Source organism: Octopus sinensis, linkage group LG23 (assembly GCF_006345805.1).
Source record: "Octopus sinensis linkage group LG23, ASM634580v1, whole genome shotgun sequence".
NCBI classification, from domain to species: domain Eukaryota; kingdom Metazoa; phylum Mollusca; class Cephalopoda; order Octopoda; family Octopodidae; genus Octopus; species Octopus sinensis.
Window position 1 is genome coordinate 11,210,341 of NC_043019.1, and position 19,166 is coordinate 11,229,506.

The window sequence follows — 19,166 nt, forward strand, 5'->3', positions numbered from 1 at the left end:
TAGGAACATAAATTGTGACAAAGGTTTGGTGGAAGATTTTGATTCAAAACTTATGAAAACATGATATTTATACTTCAGAGCCAGAGCTGGTTTCAGCCGGTTTGGTAATGAAAGAGTTAAATACTAAAGGTTTAATACTGTCTCTTTTGCTAATCTCTCTCTATATAAAGCTGAAGTTGTCTGTGTATGGCAGGTTTGGTAGCCTTCAACTAATACTATCTCCTCCGAGACCCTGCGGCGCAAGTTGATCAAAATTGAGAGTATGATAGAAGAACCGTGTTAACACCAAAAATTATTTACATCAAAAAGGTGCTTTTTTTCTATGAAAATCCCAATTTTTTAACGATTTTTTGACTGCTGTGTCACCACTTTTCGGTGTATTTCAACCAAAAAAATGTTCACTTAAAGAGAATAACAAGCTACATAATGCTAAATTTTTACTTTCCAAAAATTCCAATTCTAAAGGGTCGAAACAAACCCAAGCAACACCGGGCAATACTGCTAGTCTATATATAAAGCTGAAGTTGTCTGTGTATGGCAGGTTTGGTAGCCTTCAACTAACACTATCTCCTCTGAGACCATGCAGCGCAAGTTGACCAAAATTGAGAGTATGATAGAAGAAGGCTTACTCTTCTTTCCGTAGAAGATAAAAATCAAATCGGACCATGTTAACACCAAAAATTATTTACATCAAAAAGGTGCTTTTTTTCTGTGAAGATCCCTATTTTTTACGAGTTTTTGACTGCTGTGTTACCATTTTCCGGTGTATTTCAACCAGAAAAATGTGCACTTAAAGAGAATAACAAGCTACATAATGCAAAATTTTTACTTTTCAAAAATTCCAATTCTAAAGGGTCAAAACAAACCCGAGCAACGCCGGGCGATATTGCTAGTAAATGTTATAATTATTTCTTTCCTTTTTTTTTCTTTTGTTTTTCAGTGTCCATCCCCCCTTGTTCCCCCCTTTTTCTTCCTCAGCCAGCATCATGCCTTTACTGAATGTGATGGGGGTGAATATAGAATTCCCGTTTGAAGCCTATGAATGCCAGAAGGACTACATGCAGAAGGTGATCACATGTTTACAACAGGTCAGCTTATGAAATAACCCTTTTTACTTTTGTCGTTGTTGTTGTTTAACCCCAGGTCATCTCTGGTGGAGTAGACCTATGATCAAATATGTTCCAATTGTGACCACCCCCATGTTATTGTAGGACAATGATGATTTCATTCAACATATTCCCCTCTCAGATTCACACACTTATTGCAGTCCTTTAGGTTTTCTAAGCCCTATAAAAGAACTCAGAAGGTTGGGCCTCCAACCAGGCCTTTCACGATACCCTAAAATCCAGGAACTTTTCAGCACCCCCTCGTACAATCCTTATTAATGGTTATCTTTTTCATTTCACTCCTGCAGAATCAGAACGGCATCTTGGAAAGTCCTACAGGGACTGGTAAAACCCTCTGCCTCTTGTGTTCGTCCCTTGCATGGCTGCAAGACTACAAAGCCCTGATGGCATTGAAGAGGCAAGGAAGAGCCCAGGAATTTGTTGAGAGCAGTGCAGGTGGCGGAAACATCATATTGGACAGTTTATCAAAGCAGCTGACCAACTCGAGTGGTGCCGCATGGGGAGGAGGACAGGAGTTTGGTAAATATCTGTTTTTATTCTGAAGAATTAACTATTTCAGTGAAATTGGACCCTTTTTTTAAAACTCCTTTTTATTTGTGTTTATTATGTTTAACCCTTTTGTTACCATATTTCTGTTGAGATGTTCTGTGTTTCTTTCAATTACTTTAAAATATAACTCGCTCAGAGTAAAAGGCAGACTGTATGATGCATGTGTACGAACAGCTATGCTACATGGCAGTGAAACATGGGCCGTGACTGCTGAGGACATGCGTAAGCTCGTGAGGAACGAAGCCAGTATGCTCCGATGGATGTGTAATGTCAGTGTACTTACTCGACAGAGCGTTAGTACCTTGAGAGAAATGTTGTACCTAAGAAGCATCAGTTGTTGTGTGCAAGAGAGACGATTGCGCTGGTATGGTCATGTGGCGAGAATGGATGAAGAGAGGTGTGTGAGAAAGTGCCAATCCCTAGCAGTGGAGGGAACCCGTGGAAGAGGTGACCCAGGAAAACCTGGGACGAGGTGGTGAAGCACGACCTTCGGACGTTAGGTCTCACCATGGAAATGACTAGAGACCGAGACCTATGGAAGTATGCTGTGCGTGAGAAGACCCGGCAAGACTAGTGAAGCCATAATCCATGGCCCCTACCTGGGACGTAGTCAGTCCACCTGTGCATACCTTCCTTCTTGTGACACTTGTGAAGACCTGTTTGAGGCAAGTGAGAATCGAATCGAATCGTATCAAATCAAATCGAACCAAATCAAAATAGATGAACATCAATGGAATTTGTATCCTTGTGGTACCAGTGCCGGTGGCACATAAGAAAACCATCCGAACGTGACCGTAGCCAGTACCGCAATGACTGGCCTCCGTGCTGAGGGCACGTAACAAACACCATCCGAGCGTGGCCGTCCGCCAGCCTCGTCTAGCACCTGTGTCGGTGACACATAAGAAAACACCATCCGAGCGTGGCCGTCTGCCAGCCTCGTCTGGCACCTGTGTCGGTGGCACATAAAAAAACACCATCCGAGCGTGGCCGTCTGCCAGCCTCGTCTGGCACCTGTGTCGGTGGCACATAAAAAAAAAAAAAAAAAAAAAACACCATCCGAGCGTGGCCGTCTGCCAGCCTCGTCTGGCACCTGTGTCGGTGGCACATAAAAACACCATCCGAGCGTGGCCGTCTGCCAGCCTCGTCTGGCACCTGTGTCGGTGGCACATAAAATCACCCACTACACTCTCGAGTGGTTGGCGTTAGGAAGGGCATCCAGCTGTAGAAACACTGCCACATCTGACTGGCCTGGTGCAGCCTTCGGGCTTCCCAGACCCCAGTTGAACCGTCCAACCCATGCTAGCATGGAAAGCGGACGTTAAACGATGATGATGATGATGATGATAACAAAGAATTAAGTAAAATAACTGTCAGTTTTTATAAAATTTGCCAATTTCATTGAAATAAATACAAGGTCGTATCAAAAAGTTCCCAAACTAGTTTTGTATTGCGCCAACAGATGGCAGCACATGGTTGCATGCACAGTGAGAGCTAGTAGTGTGCTGAGTGACATTGCTGTGTTTACGTCGCAACTTATGACATTTGGTGTTTTTGCGATCACATACATACTATAGACTGTGATTTTGTCATGGACAGGGACAAAGAACCAACGTGAAATTTTGTGTTAAGCTTGGGAAGTCTTCTACAGAGACATTGAGCATGCTTTGGCAAGTTTTTGTTGACAGGGCAATGGGTCTTATGCAAGGGTGCTTCAAAAGTAGAAGAACATCCTTGGAAGACAATGAGCGATCTGGGAGACATATCCTGAGTGCCATCCCTGGAAATGTGGTATTGTGCATCAAGAATTTGTCCCCCAGGGTCAGACCATCAATCGAGCGTTTGAGGTAACACATTTGGGGAAAGCAACCGGATCTGTGGAGCAGATTCTTCACAACAACAATTCACTGTCACCAAGCTCTCCTCACTCTCGAGTTTCTTGCCAAAAATATGGTATTGCTTCCTCACCTGTCCTTAATGTGTCACTGGAACTGGTGTCCTTAGCATGTCACCAGCATGGATCCCTTAAACATGTCCCTGGCATGGGTGCCTCTAATGTGTCACTGGCACAGGTGCCTTTAATGCATCACTAGCACGGTTGCCTTTAGTGTGTCATGGGCACAAGTACTTTTTAAAGCCAAACCTTTAAAATACAGGTACAGCCCATCAGACTGACACCTACATAATTTTCATGGACTGAATTTCACTTCCCAGCTGTTGCAGGGTGACCCGTTTGTGGCTGAGTGGACTGGAGCAGCATAAAATGAAGTGTTTCATTCAAGAAGACAACACACTGCCCAGTCACGGAATTGAAATCATGGTCTTATGATCTTAATGAAACTTAGACTTAGTTCTGTTGTGCACCGTGGGACTCTTAAAGCTGGAGCTTAATTCGGTTTCCATGACATATAGGTAATAGATTACAACACTGTCCCCTCTTTTGCCCCTGAATGGGAGATCAGTCCATTGAACTGAGAAATTAATAAAAGAAAAAGACTTGCTCAAGATGCCGTGTTTTAGGATTGAAACTGAAACTTCATGATGGCAAAGCAAATTTATTAACCACTTAGCAATGTCAACAACCACAATGTAATTATTTGACTCTCTGATCCTGTGATTACATTGATGCAATAAGTATTATATTGGTGATGATGTTGATGATGATAATTGTGATGATGGTGATGTTGATGGTAGTGATAATGATGATGGTGGTCGTGATCACGATAACGACTGTAGTGATACACATGGTGATGACATCATGTGGCGATAGATATGTTGATGACGGTGATGTAAATATGTTAATGATTACCTGGCTATGTTAATGACCGTGTTGATAATGTCACTATGTGGTGGCCATATTAAATGGGTGGGTCTGTTGTTGACCTGTGCATGTGGAGGTGTGTGTTGACACTGTGGGTAATGTTTGTATGATAGATTGACAGTGTGGACATGTTGATGAGTTGACGGTGCAGATGTGTTGACATCTCGACGGTGTAGTTGTGTTGGCATGTCGGTGGTGTATGTGTTAATGTACCAGTGTTCTGAATGCGTCAAGGTGGTGGTGTCGAGGTGTTAGTGGTGGTATAGTTGTGTTGAGGTGTTGACAATGCAGAGGAATTGACATGTCGACGGTGTAGACATGATAATGTGTTGGCATTGTGGATGGGTTGAGGTGGTGGTGATGTGGATGGGTTTGTGTTGAGGTGTTGGTTAGGGATGATTGTGTCGAGATGGGGGTGGTGGTATGGGTCTATTGATGTTCATAATGTGTTTATGGTCTGAGTGTGTGTGTGTTGACTGTATGTCGATGCTGATGCTTATTAATGCTAACGGCATCTCACTAATTAAACCTCTAATGTTCCAGTTGTACCCAAGATCATCTATGCATCACGTACCCACTCACAGCTGACTCAGGTTGTCCAGGAATTGAAGAGGAGTGCCTACAGCAGGTCAGTAAACCTTGGAACATAAGGGGTGGCCATATGGGTGGGGCAGGTGATGGGAGCTGGCAGGGAGGGGTGTTTCTGGGTATGACGCAGTGTACAGCACTAACAGAACAATGGAGCAAAACTTCACTGTCAGTGGACATACAGAGTACAAAATAGCATTCGCTCATGTATCTAAATATAGATACAAACACGCCACTGCACAAAACTATATATATAGATATGCGTTCACACACACACACCATGCATATAGATATACATTATACATACATATGCACACAAAGACTTTATAGACACATAACAGAATAATATGTACAAACTTATCACTGTGTGTGTGTGTGTGTGTGTGTATGTATGTATATATATATGTATATATATATATATATATATATATATATATATATATACACATATATGGGAGCAGATGTGGGTGTGTGGTAAGAAGCTTACTTCCCAACCACATTGTTCCAGGTTCAGTCCCACTGTGTGGCACTTTGGGCAAGTATCTTCAGTATAGTCTAGGACCAACCAAACCCTTGTGAGTGGATTTAGTAGACAGAAACTGAAAGAAGTTCATTGTATGTGTGTATATATATATTTGTGTGTCTTTGTGTTTGTCCTCCCATCAGCGCTTGGCAACTGATGTTGGTGTGTTTATGTCCCTGTAACTTAGTGGTTCAGCATAAGAGACCGATAGAATAAGTACTAGGCTTATAAAGAATAAGTCCTGGGGTCGATTTCTTCAACTAAAACCCTTTAAGGGTTAGTCAAAATGACTGAAACATGTAAAAGAATATATATATATATATATATATATATATATATATAGATGAGAAAGTTGGTTTGTGAAAGCACATGGTTGAATATATATAAATATATCCTTGTTTGAGAATAATAAAGAAGTGTAACCCATCAGATTAATGTAAAATTGTCTTTATTATAGCTGAATATTAAAAGAAAAATTAATATACAAATGTATGTGTGTAGATGTATGTATATGTGTATATAATATATATATATGTATAGATATATATATATGTGTAGCTATATATATATATATATATATATATATATATATATATATACGTACATATGTGTGGCCGCATCCGGCTGCAAGGTCATATTTCCTTATGAACAGACGTGTTTTCATGGAAGATGGGATATGATGGACACTGTTTGTATGATGGTGGCACTTGTTTACAGCTATTATATAATATTTGGGCAAGAAAACAGTAACACACACATGTAACACAAACGTCACACGTGGTACACTCACATGTTACATACACATGTAACACACACGTGACGCACATGAGAATGATGGCTTCTGCAGGCTGCTAGCTATCTCATCCCCCTCACTTACCTTTGCCCTCCTCCCACAACCGTGTCATCTTTACTACTCCTACTGCTTACCCCTTTCTCCGTTCCACATCTTTCTATCTCCTCCAACTCGTAGCTCCTTACTCAGTTGCCCTTCAATCCTATCCCTTGTAGCTGTCTGCCCCTTCATCATCTCCCCTCATTTTCCTTCCCTTACAATCTTGCAAACTACCTCATCAACTCACCTTGTGACTTCTGGAACACCCCAGGCACCTCGTCCCCATTAATCCATCTCTTACAACCCCTACTGTTCATTTTCTCTTTCTCCCCCTTTCCCCGACCGGATGTGAGTTACCATGCAGATCCCCTATAAGAACCTGCTGTGTCCCTAACCCCTTCTCATAGTTCAGTTCCTTCATCCACTCACATGATGCTGACCTCCACCTTTGCTTTGTTGTTCTGCAAACTGCATGGCAACCCTCATCCCCAGTGCAGGTGGCACAAAATAGAATAGCACCTGGTCCATGCTCTAAAGTGGTCGACATTAGGAAGGACAGTCAGCTGTAGAAACCAGGTTCAAACAGATGTTGGAGCTTGATGCAGTCATTGGCCACATTGGATCCTGTCAAACCATCCAACCCATGCCAGAATGGAATGAGGGTGTTAAATTATAATGATGACACATCAACACATACACGTGTGTGTGTGTGTGTGCGTGTGTAATTACAGTATATGCTGAGACCCACTTCGGTCATGAATGACCATGGGATTGCACCTAAAAAGTTACCCTCTCTGGCTCAAGTCCGGACAAGGTTGTTTATGGAAGACCAGCAGTTGCCCATGCATACTGGCCTCCCATCTCCATGCCACCAGTGTTATCCAAGGGAAAGACAAAGGGGCCAATACAGCTTGGCACCTGTGACGTCGCAACTCATTTCTACAGCTGAGTGAACTGGAGCAAGGTGAAATAATGTGTCTTGCCCAAGAACACAGCATGCAGCCTGGTCTGGGATTCGAAATCATAAGCTCACGATCGTAAGCTTGACGCTCTAACCACCGAGCCATGCGCCTTCACTTTACAGTATATACATACTCTTTTACTCTTTTACTTGTTTCAGTCATTTGACTGCGGCCATGCTGGAGCACCGCCTTTAATTGAGCAACTCGACCCTGGGACTTATTCTTTTGTAAGCCCAGTACTTATTTTATTGGTCTCTTTTGCCAAACCGCTAAGTATATATATACATGTATTTATACATATATATATATATATATATATATATATATATATATATATATATGTATATATATTATATATATATATGTGTGTATATATATATAGGGGACAGGCTTCTTTCAGTTTCCATCTATCAAATCCACTCATAAGACTTTGATTGGAAGGCTGTAGTAGAAGATGCTTGACCAAAGTGCAATTTAATGGGACTGAACCCAGAACCATGTGGTTGGAAAGCAAACTTCTTACTACACAGCCAAACCTCTGCCTGTATCAAAATATGGTGGGCCTTATTCTCATACAGGAGATTACCATGTGGTTTGAGGTAGCTTCTGCTGCTATTTCTAGCAGGTCAGGTGGTTACATTGAGGCTTCCTCTATCTTGATGATGATGATGATGATGATGAATCATTAATAGTGACAAATATTAGTGCAGCAACAAGTTATATGAGTCACTCCGTCGGTCAATGTATCGGTCTTTATTTAAAACAAGCGAGAGATGAATTGAGGAAGATTTAGCTGTTTTTTTTAGCATCAATAGGATTTTCGGTGTTTTGTTGTTCTCTACCAATCATCAGCAGTTAGACTTTGGCATTTAGATCCGTTATGGGACCCAGGTTTCATAAAGCTGGGGCTTAACTCGGTTTCTATGGCATTTAAAAGTGACTGTTATTATGACGTGTAAGGCGGTGAGCAGGCAGAGACGTTAGCGCGCCAGGTGAAATGCTTAGCGGTATTTCGTCTGCCGTTATGTTCTGAGTTCAAATTCTGCCAAGGTCAACTTTGCCTTTCATCCTTTCGGGGTCGATTAAATAAGTACCAGTTACGCACTGGGGTCGATGTAATCAACTTAATCTGTTTGTCTGTCCTTGTTTGTCCCCTCTGTGTTTAGCCCCTTGTGGGTAATAAAGAAATAGGTATTTCGTCTGCCGTTATGTTCTGAGTTCAAATTCTGCCAAGGTCAACTTTGCCTTTCATCCTTTCGGGGGCGATTAAATAAGTACCAGTTACGCACTGGGGTCGAAGTAATCGACTAAATCCGTTTGTCTGTCCTTTTTTGTCCTCTCTGTGTTTATCCCCTTGTGGGTAGCAAAGAGATAGGTATTTCGCCATATTGTCCCCACTGTGGTATTGTGTCTGTCCTTGTAGTGTCCCCTCTGTGTTAGTAGCCTGAGTGCCAAAATAAATAAATAAAGTTACGCACTGGGGTCGTTATAATCGACTTAATCCGTTTGTCCTCTCTGTATTTAGCCCCTTGTGCTGCTACGTTGTGAGTTCAAATTCCGCCGAGGTCGACTTTGCCTTTCATCCTTTCGGGGTCGATTAAATAAGTACCAGTTACGCACTGGGGTCGATATAATCGACTTAATCCGTTTGTCTGTCCTTGTTCGTCCCCTCTGTGTTTAGCCCCTTGTGGGTAGTAAAGAAATAGGTATTATGACGTGCTCCCTGACCCCTAAACGGGATGCTGATCCTTTGCAGGGTTAACTTCCCAGCTATTATTGGAATTCATTAACAGCTGAGTGGGAGAGGAACAACGTGACACGAAGTGCTTTTGCTTAAGAACACAACACTCTGCCCAGTCCAGGAATTGAAATCGTGGTCTTTTGATCATGAGTGCAACACCCTAACCACTGGACTACATGCCTTTACTCACCGGTAGTGAGAAAGCATGAAACCATTGAAGCTGTGCATGCGCATGCGTGCGTGTGCGTGTGCGTGTGTGTGTGTGAATGAGAGTGTGAGAGACTGGGTCTTCCTGTATCCTTCTCCACCATGTTGTCTCCATGGCAATGACCTAGACTAGGTCATTAGCGATGGGTTGCTTACATTAAGCAAGTTCCACTTCCCTCCTCACCCTTTTTTTTTGCTGTTAGCCAAAAAAAAAAAGAGAAAAAATGCCAGGGGAATAAATTCAAGGGTACAGACTAACCTGAGGTGGTGGTGGTCGGGGAGGGGTATTTAGACTGGCAGCTGTCCTCCCACCACCACCACCACTGCCCCGCCCCCTCGCTCCTAGCTTTCCCAAGCACCTGCAACTGTTCGACTGTAGAACACCACTTAGTCATGTAACAACCGCAAGTCAGGTGCATCTAGTTTGGTTGTTGTTGTTCTTGTTCTTGTTGAGCCCGTTGAACAGTTGCATTTGTTGTTTATGCAGTTGACACATGACCAGCTGCACAGTGCTGTTGTTGTTGCTGCATTGCTGTTGCTTTTGTTGTTGTTGCATGTGTAAGGATGCTGGCAAAGCACTGGTGCACGTTATACTTATGCACACACACACACACACACACACACGCATATACACAGATATATCCTTTTTATCTTTTACCTATTCTAGCCATTTGACTGAAACAAGTAAAAGAGCATTATTATTTAAGGTGGCAAGCTGGCAGAATCATTAGCACACTGGGCAAAATGCTTCGTGGAATTTCATCCATCTTTACATTCTGAGTTCAAATTCCGTCAGGTCGGCTTTGTCTTTCATCCTTTGGGGGTAGGGTTTGATGAATTAAGTACCAATCAAGTACTGAAGTTGATGAGAATGACTTACTCCCTCCCCAAAATTTCTGGCCTTGTGCCTATAGTAGAAAATATTATTATAATTATTATTATTATTATTATTATTATTACTAACTGTATCACCCAGCGTTGCTCGGGTTTGTTTTGACCCTTTAGAATGGGAATATTCGAAAAGTAAAAATTTTGCATTATGTAGCTTGTTATTTTCTTTAAGTGAACATTTTTCTGGTTGAAATACACTGAAAAATGGTGACACAGCAGTAACAAAATCATGAAAAATAGGGATTTTCATAGAAAAAAGCACCTTTTTGATGTAAATAACTTTTGGTGTTAACATGGTCCGATTTGAACTTTTTCTTCTACAGAAGGAAGCGCAAGCCTTCTATCATACTCTCAGTTTTGGTCAACTTGTGCAGCAGGGTCTCAGAGGAGATAGTGTTAGTTGAAGGCTACCAAACCTATTTCTTTACTACCCACAAGGGGTTAAACACAGAGGGGACAAACAAACGGATTAAGTCGATTATATCGACCCCAGTGCGTAACTGGTACTTAATTTATCGACCATATCAAGGCGGAATTTGAACTCAGAACCTGCCATACACAGACAACTTCAGCTTTATATAGAGAGAGATTACTGAGTGAGAGAGCAATACATGCCATCAAAGTGACACTGGGGTACAAATATCTGAAGCCCAGTAAACCCATTGAAAGGAAAAACCAATAGCACCAGTAGAGGGCTCCTTCAAATGCAGTCACTGTATGCGTGACCACCACTCCTGTGTGGGCCTCCACTGCCACAACAGATGCTGCACCACCATCAGCAGCCGACACAATTTCTTTGGATGCAGATCCATTGTCTGTTGAGACCAACAGATGCCTTTTACAGCAATAAATGGTGTTTCAACAATCTTGTCTTAAGAATTAATATTATTACTTCTTTAATTAGTCTTAGCAATCAGTAGCACCGTGTAATCAATCAGGCTTATTACTTCATTGATTAGTAGTCTTAACAATCAATATTATCAATCAGTTTAAGGCAGTGAGCTGGCAGAATAATGCTGGCCAAAATGCTTGGCGGCATTTCGTCTGTCTTCATGTTCTGAGTTCAAATTCCACTGGGGTCGACTTTGCCTTTCATCCTTTTGGGGTCAATGAAATAAATACCTGTTGAACACAGGAATCAATGTAATCAACTTGCCCCTCCCCCAAATTGCTGGCCTTGTGCCAAAATTTGAAAGCGATGTTATTAATCAATTAGGATTATTATATCAGTAATTAGTCATAATGATGTTATTGCTTAATCAATCAGGATTATTATTTCGGTGATTAGTCATCAGTTGGGATTAATAGTACAGCAGTTAGTTTTAACAGTCAACATTATTGTTTAATCAATTAAGATTGTTTAGCAATTTAATTTGTCTTACCAATCAATATTATTCACTCTTTAGAATTTAAACACAGCCCACACCTGGCCCAAAATATTCTATCTATTTTATGTTCAAAGGGGCCACATCTGGCCTCTCACACCTACCCTATAATGTTGTTTTAAAAATAAACAGTCACATCATAAAAATTATGTGTAGTAGTGGTGCGCGCACACATTATTAGCCATTTGAAAAGACTATGGAATTTACAATTAACTGCACCAGGGTTCCTCTTCCCCAGGGAACCAGACCTAATGATATACCTGCGGATGTAGGTCCAGCCCCTGCTTTGCCAGGTCCTGTCTCTGATCACGTTGCACCTCCAAGGGCATCCATTGACGGTGATGCCCTCAATCTTAACAGACGGGTATCACCTGATGGTGAAGAGTCAGCTCCCAACCAAACAACACCAAACAAACACCCACTCTCTTACCCTGATGTAATCTCCAGGGATACAGGCATCCAGCAACAGGACCTCCGTAATGCCATGATGGACCATGAAGTCTGGCGTAGCATGGTAAATTCCATTGTCTCGACCACGGTCGAACAATAATAATAATAAATAAAAATCTCAAAGCTGCAAGGTTATGCATGATTAATTCCAAACATTTTTGAATAAATAAGCATTACGGTTAACGGAGAAATCTGAGTGCTAACGAGTTAAAGAAGTTTTTTGATGACTGGATAGATCTTCATATTTCTACAAGTCTTTTGGTTTCCTTGTTATAGGGGAAAATTCTTTATGATTCTGTTGTGTCTGGGGAGAGTCATTTTCTTTTTGTGCCTTATAATGTAACACACTCACTGGTAAAATTTCCACTTATTTCTTATTTTTATTTTCCTAAAATTCTTTATGATTAATATATTGCAACGTCTCTACAACTCTTTAGCATTGTAACTTACCATATCCAGCTCAAATATTCTAGCTGTTTTATGTCAACACTGGTCAGATCCAGCCTCTCACACCTACCCTACAAAATCATTCTGAAAATACACTATCACAACATCAAAATCTTGTTAACTTAAAACAATGCAAATAAATAAATAAATAGTTTGATTCCGACTGAACATCCTACTCTTTCGACTTGCATATCTGAACCTCTTCCCGAACTTTCAGCACTTCTCCTCCTCCATATACCAGCATTCCACCCAGATTACCACTGGATCTACTGACTCTACTTTCACAGATTTCACTGGATTTTTTCATTGAATAAATAAACATTACTTTTGAGAGAGTAGTCTGAATTCTAAAGGATTAACCCTTTCGTTACTGTATTTATTTTGAGATGCTCTGTGTTTCTTTCAATTACTTTAAATATAACAAAGAATTTAGTAAAAGAACTTAGTTATCACAAAGCTAGTGTTAGGAACATTAATTGTGTCTAAGGTTTGGTGGAAGATTTTAATTCAAAACTAATGAAAACAAGACATTTGTACTCAGAGCCAGAGCTGGTTTCAGCTGGGTTGGTATCAAAAGGGTTAAAAATATCATGGTGACTTTAACCCTTTTGTTACCTTATTTCTATTGAGATACTCTGTGTTTCTTTCAATTAATTTTAAATATAACAAAGAATTTATTAAAATAACTTAGTTATCATTCATCTAGTGTTAGGAACATTAATTGTGTCTAAGGTTTGGTGGAAGATTTTAATTCAAAACTTATGAAAACAAGACATTTGTATTCAGAGCCAGACCCAGTTTCAGCTGGGTTGGTAACAAAAGGGTTATAGAAGTTTTCTTGACAATTGTAGAAGAATCTTCTTATTTCTACAAGTTTTTTGGTCTCGTTATAGGGAAAGATTCTATTTGCTGCTAATATACTCCTACACCTCCTTGGTCATTTAGCATTTAATCTGGCCATATCTGGCTCAAATATTCTATTTATTTTATATTCAAACTGGCCAGATCCAGCCTCTTTGACCTACCTTACAAAGTCATTCTAAAAATAAACAATCACATCATCAAAAATCTTGAAGCTATGAGATAATGCACGATTAATTGGAAACTATATGAATAAATAAGCATTACATTTGATGGAGTAATCTGAATGTTAAAGGGTCAATCAATATCAGCTGTCAGAGTTCTAGTAACGAGTGTCGGCTCTTTAGTAATAAGTATGGATGGCCTTAAGAGACATAATTATTGTCTGGGCCAGCCTTTTGTGTCCTGATTTCTGTTCCCCTGCCCTCCCATACCATCCATCCTATCACGAGATTTTTCACCTAACAAGAAATGGAACAGGGCCTTAGAGACCTAGGGCCCTGGTTGATGATGGGTAGGTCTTGAATACTAAATGGTAGTATGACGTTTCAATCAGAGCAACGTGCTGGTTGCATCTATGCATACTAAAGTGAGATAAAGTCTGGGACAAAAAACTTGTTGTAGTAGTAGTAGTAGTAGCTGCAGCAGTGGTTGTGGTGATGCCACTGCTTCTGTATAGAGGCAGTGTACTGTGGGACCCGATACCCTTGTTGCTAACCCTTTAAATTTTCCAAATAAGGTTTATTTGTTCCCATACATATCATCATCATCATCATCGGCGCAGGAGTGGCTGTGTGGTAAGTAGCTTGCTTACCAACCACATGGTTCCGGGTTCAGTCCCACTGTGAGACAACTTTGGTAAGTATCTCCTATCATAGCCCTGAGCCAGCCAAAACCTTGTGAGTGGATTTGGTTCATGGAAACTGAAAGAAGCATGTTGTGTGTGTGTCTTTTGTATGGTTTGGTGTCTCCTTGTATTGACATTATGTTATAGCTGTAAAATGATTGTCCCTGTCATACGAGTGGTGTCTTTCTGACACTGAGCAAGAATATGTCTTGCCATGGGGAAATATTACCTTGCTTGGAAACAGGTGAGGGTTGGTGACCGGGTGGGCATCCAGTCATAGAAAAATTTGCCTCAAATAAACTTCATCTGTCCCATGCAAGCATGGAGAACTGGATGTTGAGATGGTGTTGATGACAACAACAGTGAAGATGATGATGGTGACGATGATGGCAGTGATGATGATGATGACGATGGCAATGATAATGTTGCTGCTGGTTTCCATGAAAATTCTCTCTCTTCGTTTCACTCGCAAGGCATTGATTGGCCTGAGGTTACAGAATATAAGACACATGCCAACGAGCCCATGGTGCCACTTTGCAGGACAGAACCCTGTGTTTGTCCCCCCAACATCGCTTGACAACCGATGCTGGTGTGTTTACATCCCCGCAACTTAGCGGTTCAACAAAAAGAGACCGATAGAATAAGTTACTAGGCTTCCAAAGAATAAGTCCTGGGGGTTGATTTGCTCGACTAAAGTTGGTGCTCCAGCATGGCCGCAGTCAAATGACAAAAACAAATAAAAGGTGGCAAGCCGGCAGAATCATTAGCATGCTGGACAAAATGCTTCGTGGAATTTCGTCCATCTCTACATTCTGAGTTCAATACCACATGGTCGCAAAGCGGTATTCTTAACCACCCAGCCATGCCTGCCCTCCCCAACTCCTCTAAGTACCAGAATCAGTTTCATTATCACCTTGACCTTCCTTCTCTCACCAAAAATCTGGCCGTGTGCCAACGAGAAAAAAATCATTACTAATATATAATGGTACTTTGTACTTTAACAATTGTTGCTTTGCCGTGTGTGCGTGTGTGTCTTACTAATCTTACATGGCAATCGGTATTATCAACTTACCAATTATGACTACAAGTACTGGGTGTAGGGGTATGTGCGTGTGTGTTGTTGTTGTTGTTTATTTTCTCAGTTGTGCATAGAAATGTAGCTTTAGGAATCTACTTCGGTGTCGTCTCTATCTTCGCTATCGACAGCATTGCCATCGCAAGCATTGTATATCACCAGCAGCATGAACATTGCCAACATATCGATGCCACCACCAGCATCATCACGACCAATGCTGCCACCAACACAAACACCATAACTACCACCACCACCACCATCAACACTGCCACCAACACCATCGCCACCATCACCAACACAACCACCATCACCAATATCACCATCAACACTGCCACCAACACCATCACCATCACCAACACCAACACAACCACCACCACCAACACCATCACCACCATCACCAAAACCATCAATACCACCACCACCATCGCCAACACTACTAACACCACCACCAACACTACCACCATCACCCATACCACCACCACCATCACCAACACAACCACCATCACCAACACCATCACCAACACCACCACCATCACCAACACAACCACCAACACCACCACCAACACCATCACCAACACCACCACCATCACCAACACAACCACCATCACCAACACCACCACCACCACCATCACCACCAACACCATCACCACCAACACCAACACCACTACCATCACTAACATCATTGCCAACATCGTATGTCACCAACAATACCACCACCACCATTATATAATACCATCAGCGCTAACATCACTACAACTACCATCACCACCACACCCTTGAGATAAAGATGATTCTCTAGAAAGATTAAAGCACTGAAATACCAAAGAATTCATTAAGAATGCTTGGATAGTTTTGTTAGTGTGTGGGGTGGTGGTAGCAGTGGTAGTAGTAGTGGTTGTGGTAGTGGTGGTAGTTGTGTGGTGTCATTGTAGTGGTATGGTTATTATAATAGTTGTGGTGGTGGTGATAGCAGTGGTATGATGGTGGTAGTGATAATGGTATGGTTATTGTAGCAGTAGTAGTAGTGATGGTCATGGTAGTGGTCTGCTTATTGTAGCAGCTGTGGTGGTGTTGACAGTACTGGTGGTGTGATGGTATGGCTGTTGGAGTGGTTGGGTGGGGGTGTTGTGATGGAAGGGAAAGTGAAGTTTTGGATTCTTTCAAGAAAATTTATGGAATTTGGCAATATTTTTACAGTTATTATCACGTGTTGTTGTTGAAGTTGGTAATTTTTTTTTGTGAGGTGGTGAAAATGGCAAAAGTAGTTTATATATGAATATATGTATATCTATATGTATGTATAGTAATAATAATAATAATCCTTGGGTGGAATTTATTTGTATATATGTACATATACAGGCGCTGGAGTGGCTGTGTGGTAAGTAGCTTGCTTACCAACTACATGGTTCTGGGTTCATTCCCACTGCGTGGCACCTTGGGCAAGTGTCTTCTACTATAGCCTTGGGCCGACCAAAGCCTTTTGAGTGGATTTGGTAGACGGAAACTGAAAGAACCTGTTGTATATATATATATATATGTATGTATGTGTGTGAATATGTTTGTGTGTCTGTGTTTGTCCCCCAACATTGCTTGACAACCGATGCTGGTGTGTTTACGTCCCCGTAACTTAGCGGTTCGGCAAAAGAGACCGATAGAATAAGTACTTGGCTTACAAAAGAATAAGTCCTGGGGGTCGATTTGCTCGGCTAAAGGCAGTGCTCCAGCATGGCCGCAGTCAAATGACTGAAACAAGTAAAAGAGTAATGTCCAGGCAAGGATACATACGTACTCATACATGCACACAAACGCATGCATGCATACATACATGATGGGCTTCTTTCACACATATATATACATACATAAATACAACAGGCTTCTTTCAGTTTCCATCTACCAAATCAACTCACAAGTCTTTGGTCGGCCTGAGGCTATAGCAGAAGACATCCCTGGTACTGCACAGCAGGCCTGAACCCCAAACCACTTGTTTGGAAAGCAAACTTGTTACCTACATATATACACTCCTCTGCCTGTATATATTATAGGTGCAGGCATGGCTGTGTGGTAAGTAGCTTGTTTACCAACCACATGGTTCCGAGTTCAGTCCCACTGCGTGGCACCTTGGGCAAGTGTCTTCTACTATAGCCTCGGGCCGACCAAAGCCTTGTGAGTTGATTTGGTAGAGGGAAACTGAAAGAAGCCTGTTGTATTTAATTATGTATATACATATATATATATATGTGTGTGTGTGTCTTTGTATCTGTGTTGTGTTCTACCCCTGACCCCTCAAACCATCACTTGACAACCAATGTCGGTGTTTAGATCCCCATAACTTAGCGGTTCAGCAAAAGAGACTGATAGAGTAAGTACTGGGCTTACAAAGAATGAATCCTGAGATCAATTTCTTTGACTAAAACCCTCAATGGCAGTGCTCCAGCATGGCCACAGTCATATGACTGAAACAATTAAAAGAATATATTTATATATATATATATAAAAGCTATAAGATAATGAGTGATTAATTTAAAACAATGTGAATAAATAAACATTGTATTTGACAGTGTAATTAGTGCTAAAGGGCTAATCCACCTGTCTAATTAAATGCCTGTTTCTAACGAAGATGTAGTTGGCATATTCAACAATTGCCTGTTGATAGGCAATTCATGAGAATATTGCCCATGTGATCTACAGAATCTGATCAATCACAACTTCATGTTGAATAAGCTCCAATGATGATCAGTTCTTTCGACATCCTTCCTTCTGAGCCTGTCGACCAGTATAAGTTCAGTACTCTCTTTTACTCTTTTACTTGTTTCAGTCATTTGACTGTGGCCATGCTGGAGCACCGCCTTTAGTCGAGCAAATCGACCCCGGGACTTATTCTTTGTAAGCCCAGTACTTATTCTATCAGTCACTTTTGCCGAACCGCTAAGTGATGGGGACGTAGACACACCAGCATCGGTTGTCAAGCAATGCTAGGGGGACAAACACAGACACACAAACACACACACATATATATATATATAATATACATATATACGACAGGCTTCTTTCAGTTTCCGTCTACCAAATCCACTCACAAGGCATTGGTCGGCCCGGGGCAATAGCAGAAGACACTTACCCAAGGTACCACGCAGTGGGACTGAACCCGGAACCATGTGGTTGGTTAGCAAGCTACTTACCACACAGCCACTCCTGCACCTAGTACGTTGCGACTACTTGACAAAGACCTTTGGGATGCAGCAGAGAGAGCTGAAAATACAAAAGCAATGAATAATAATTATTAATATACACACATGCATACATACATGCACATATGTTACATAACCATAGCTATCCACCACATGCTGGTACAGACATGTCCTCCGTCTCCTGCTAGAGATGGAGGACATGTCTACCAGGGCTTTACTCTCATTCTATGCTGCAGCTGTGGGCTGGAAGAAGCTTTGTGGCAGACCCTGCACCAGATGACTGGGCATGATTGGGGAAGAGCTCCAGAGGCTTGACATCATCTTGGAGGATGCAGAGAGGCTGGTATGGGATCACAAGTGATGGGGAGCCCTGGTGGACCAAGCCAAGCCAAGCTTGCAAGCAACTAACAACACTTAATCTGCTGCTACCATTTCACCAAGAACAAAATCTCTCTCAATGTTTTTTATGTGTTCTTTTATTCTTTCTTTTATTCCTTTACTTGTTTCAGTCATTTGACTGCGGCCTTGCTGGAGCACCGCCTTTAGTCAAACAAATCAACCCAGGGCTTATTCTTTGTAAGCCTAGTACTTATTCTATTGCTCCATTTTGCCAAACTGCTAAGTTACAGGGATGTAAACACACTGACATCGGTTGTCAAACAATGGTGGTGGTGG

The 19,166-nt window shown here is 41.5% G+C and overlaps 1 protein-coding gene across 2 annotated transcripts in view; it reads left to right on the forward strand.

Moving 5' to 3' along the window:
* Positions 1-19,166, forward strand: part of LOC115223567 (regulator of telomere elongation helicase 1-like) — a 150,017-nt gene that overhangs the window by 23,757 nt on the left and 107,094 nt on the right. For both annotated transcript variants that reach the window (XM_029794203.2, XM_036512398.1), the window contains exons 2-4: positions 941-1,088; positions 1,415-1,646; positions 5,038-5,122. In XM_029794203.2, the coding sequence (XP_029650063.1) occupies positions 987-1,088; positions 1,415-1,646; positions 5,038-5,122 (419 nt within the window). In that variant the 5' untranslated portion in view covers positions 941-986. The remainder of the gene's footprint in view (positions 1-940; positions 1,089-1,414; positions 1,647-5,037; positions 5,123-19,166) is intronic.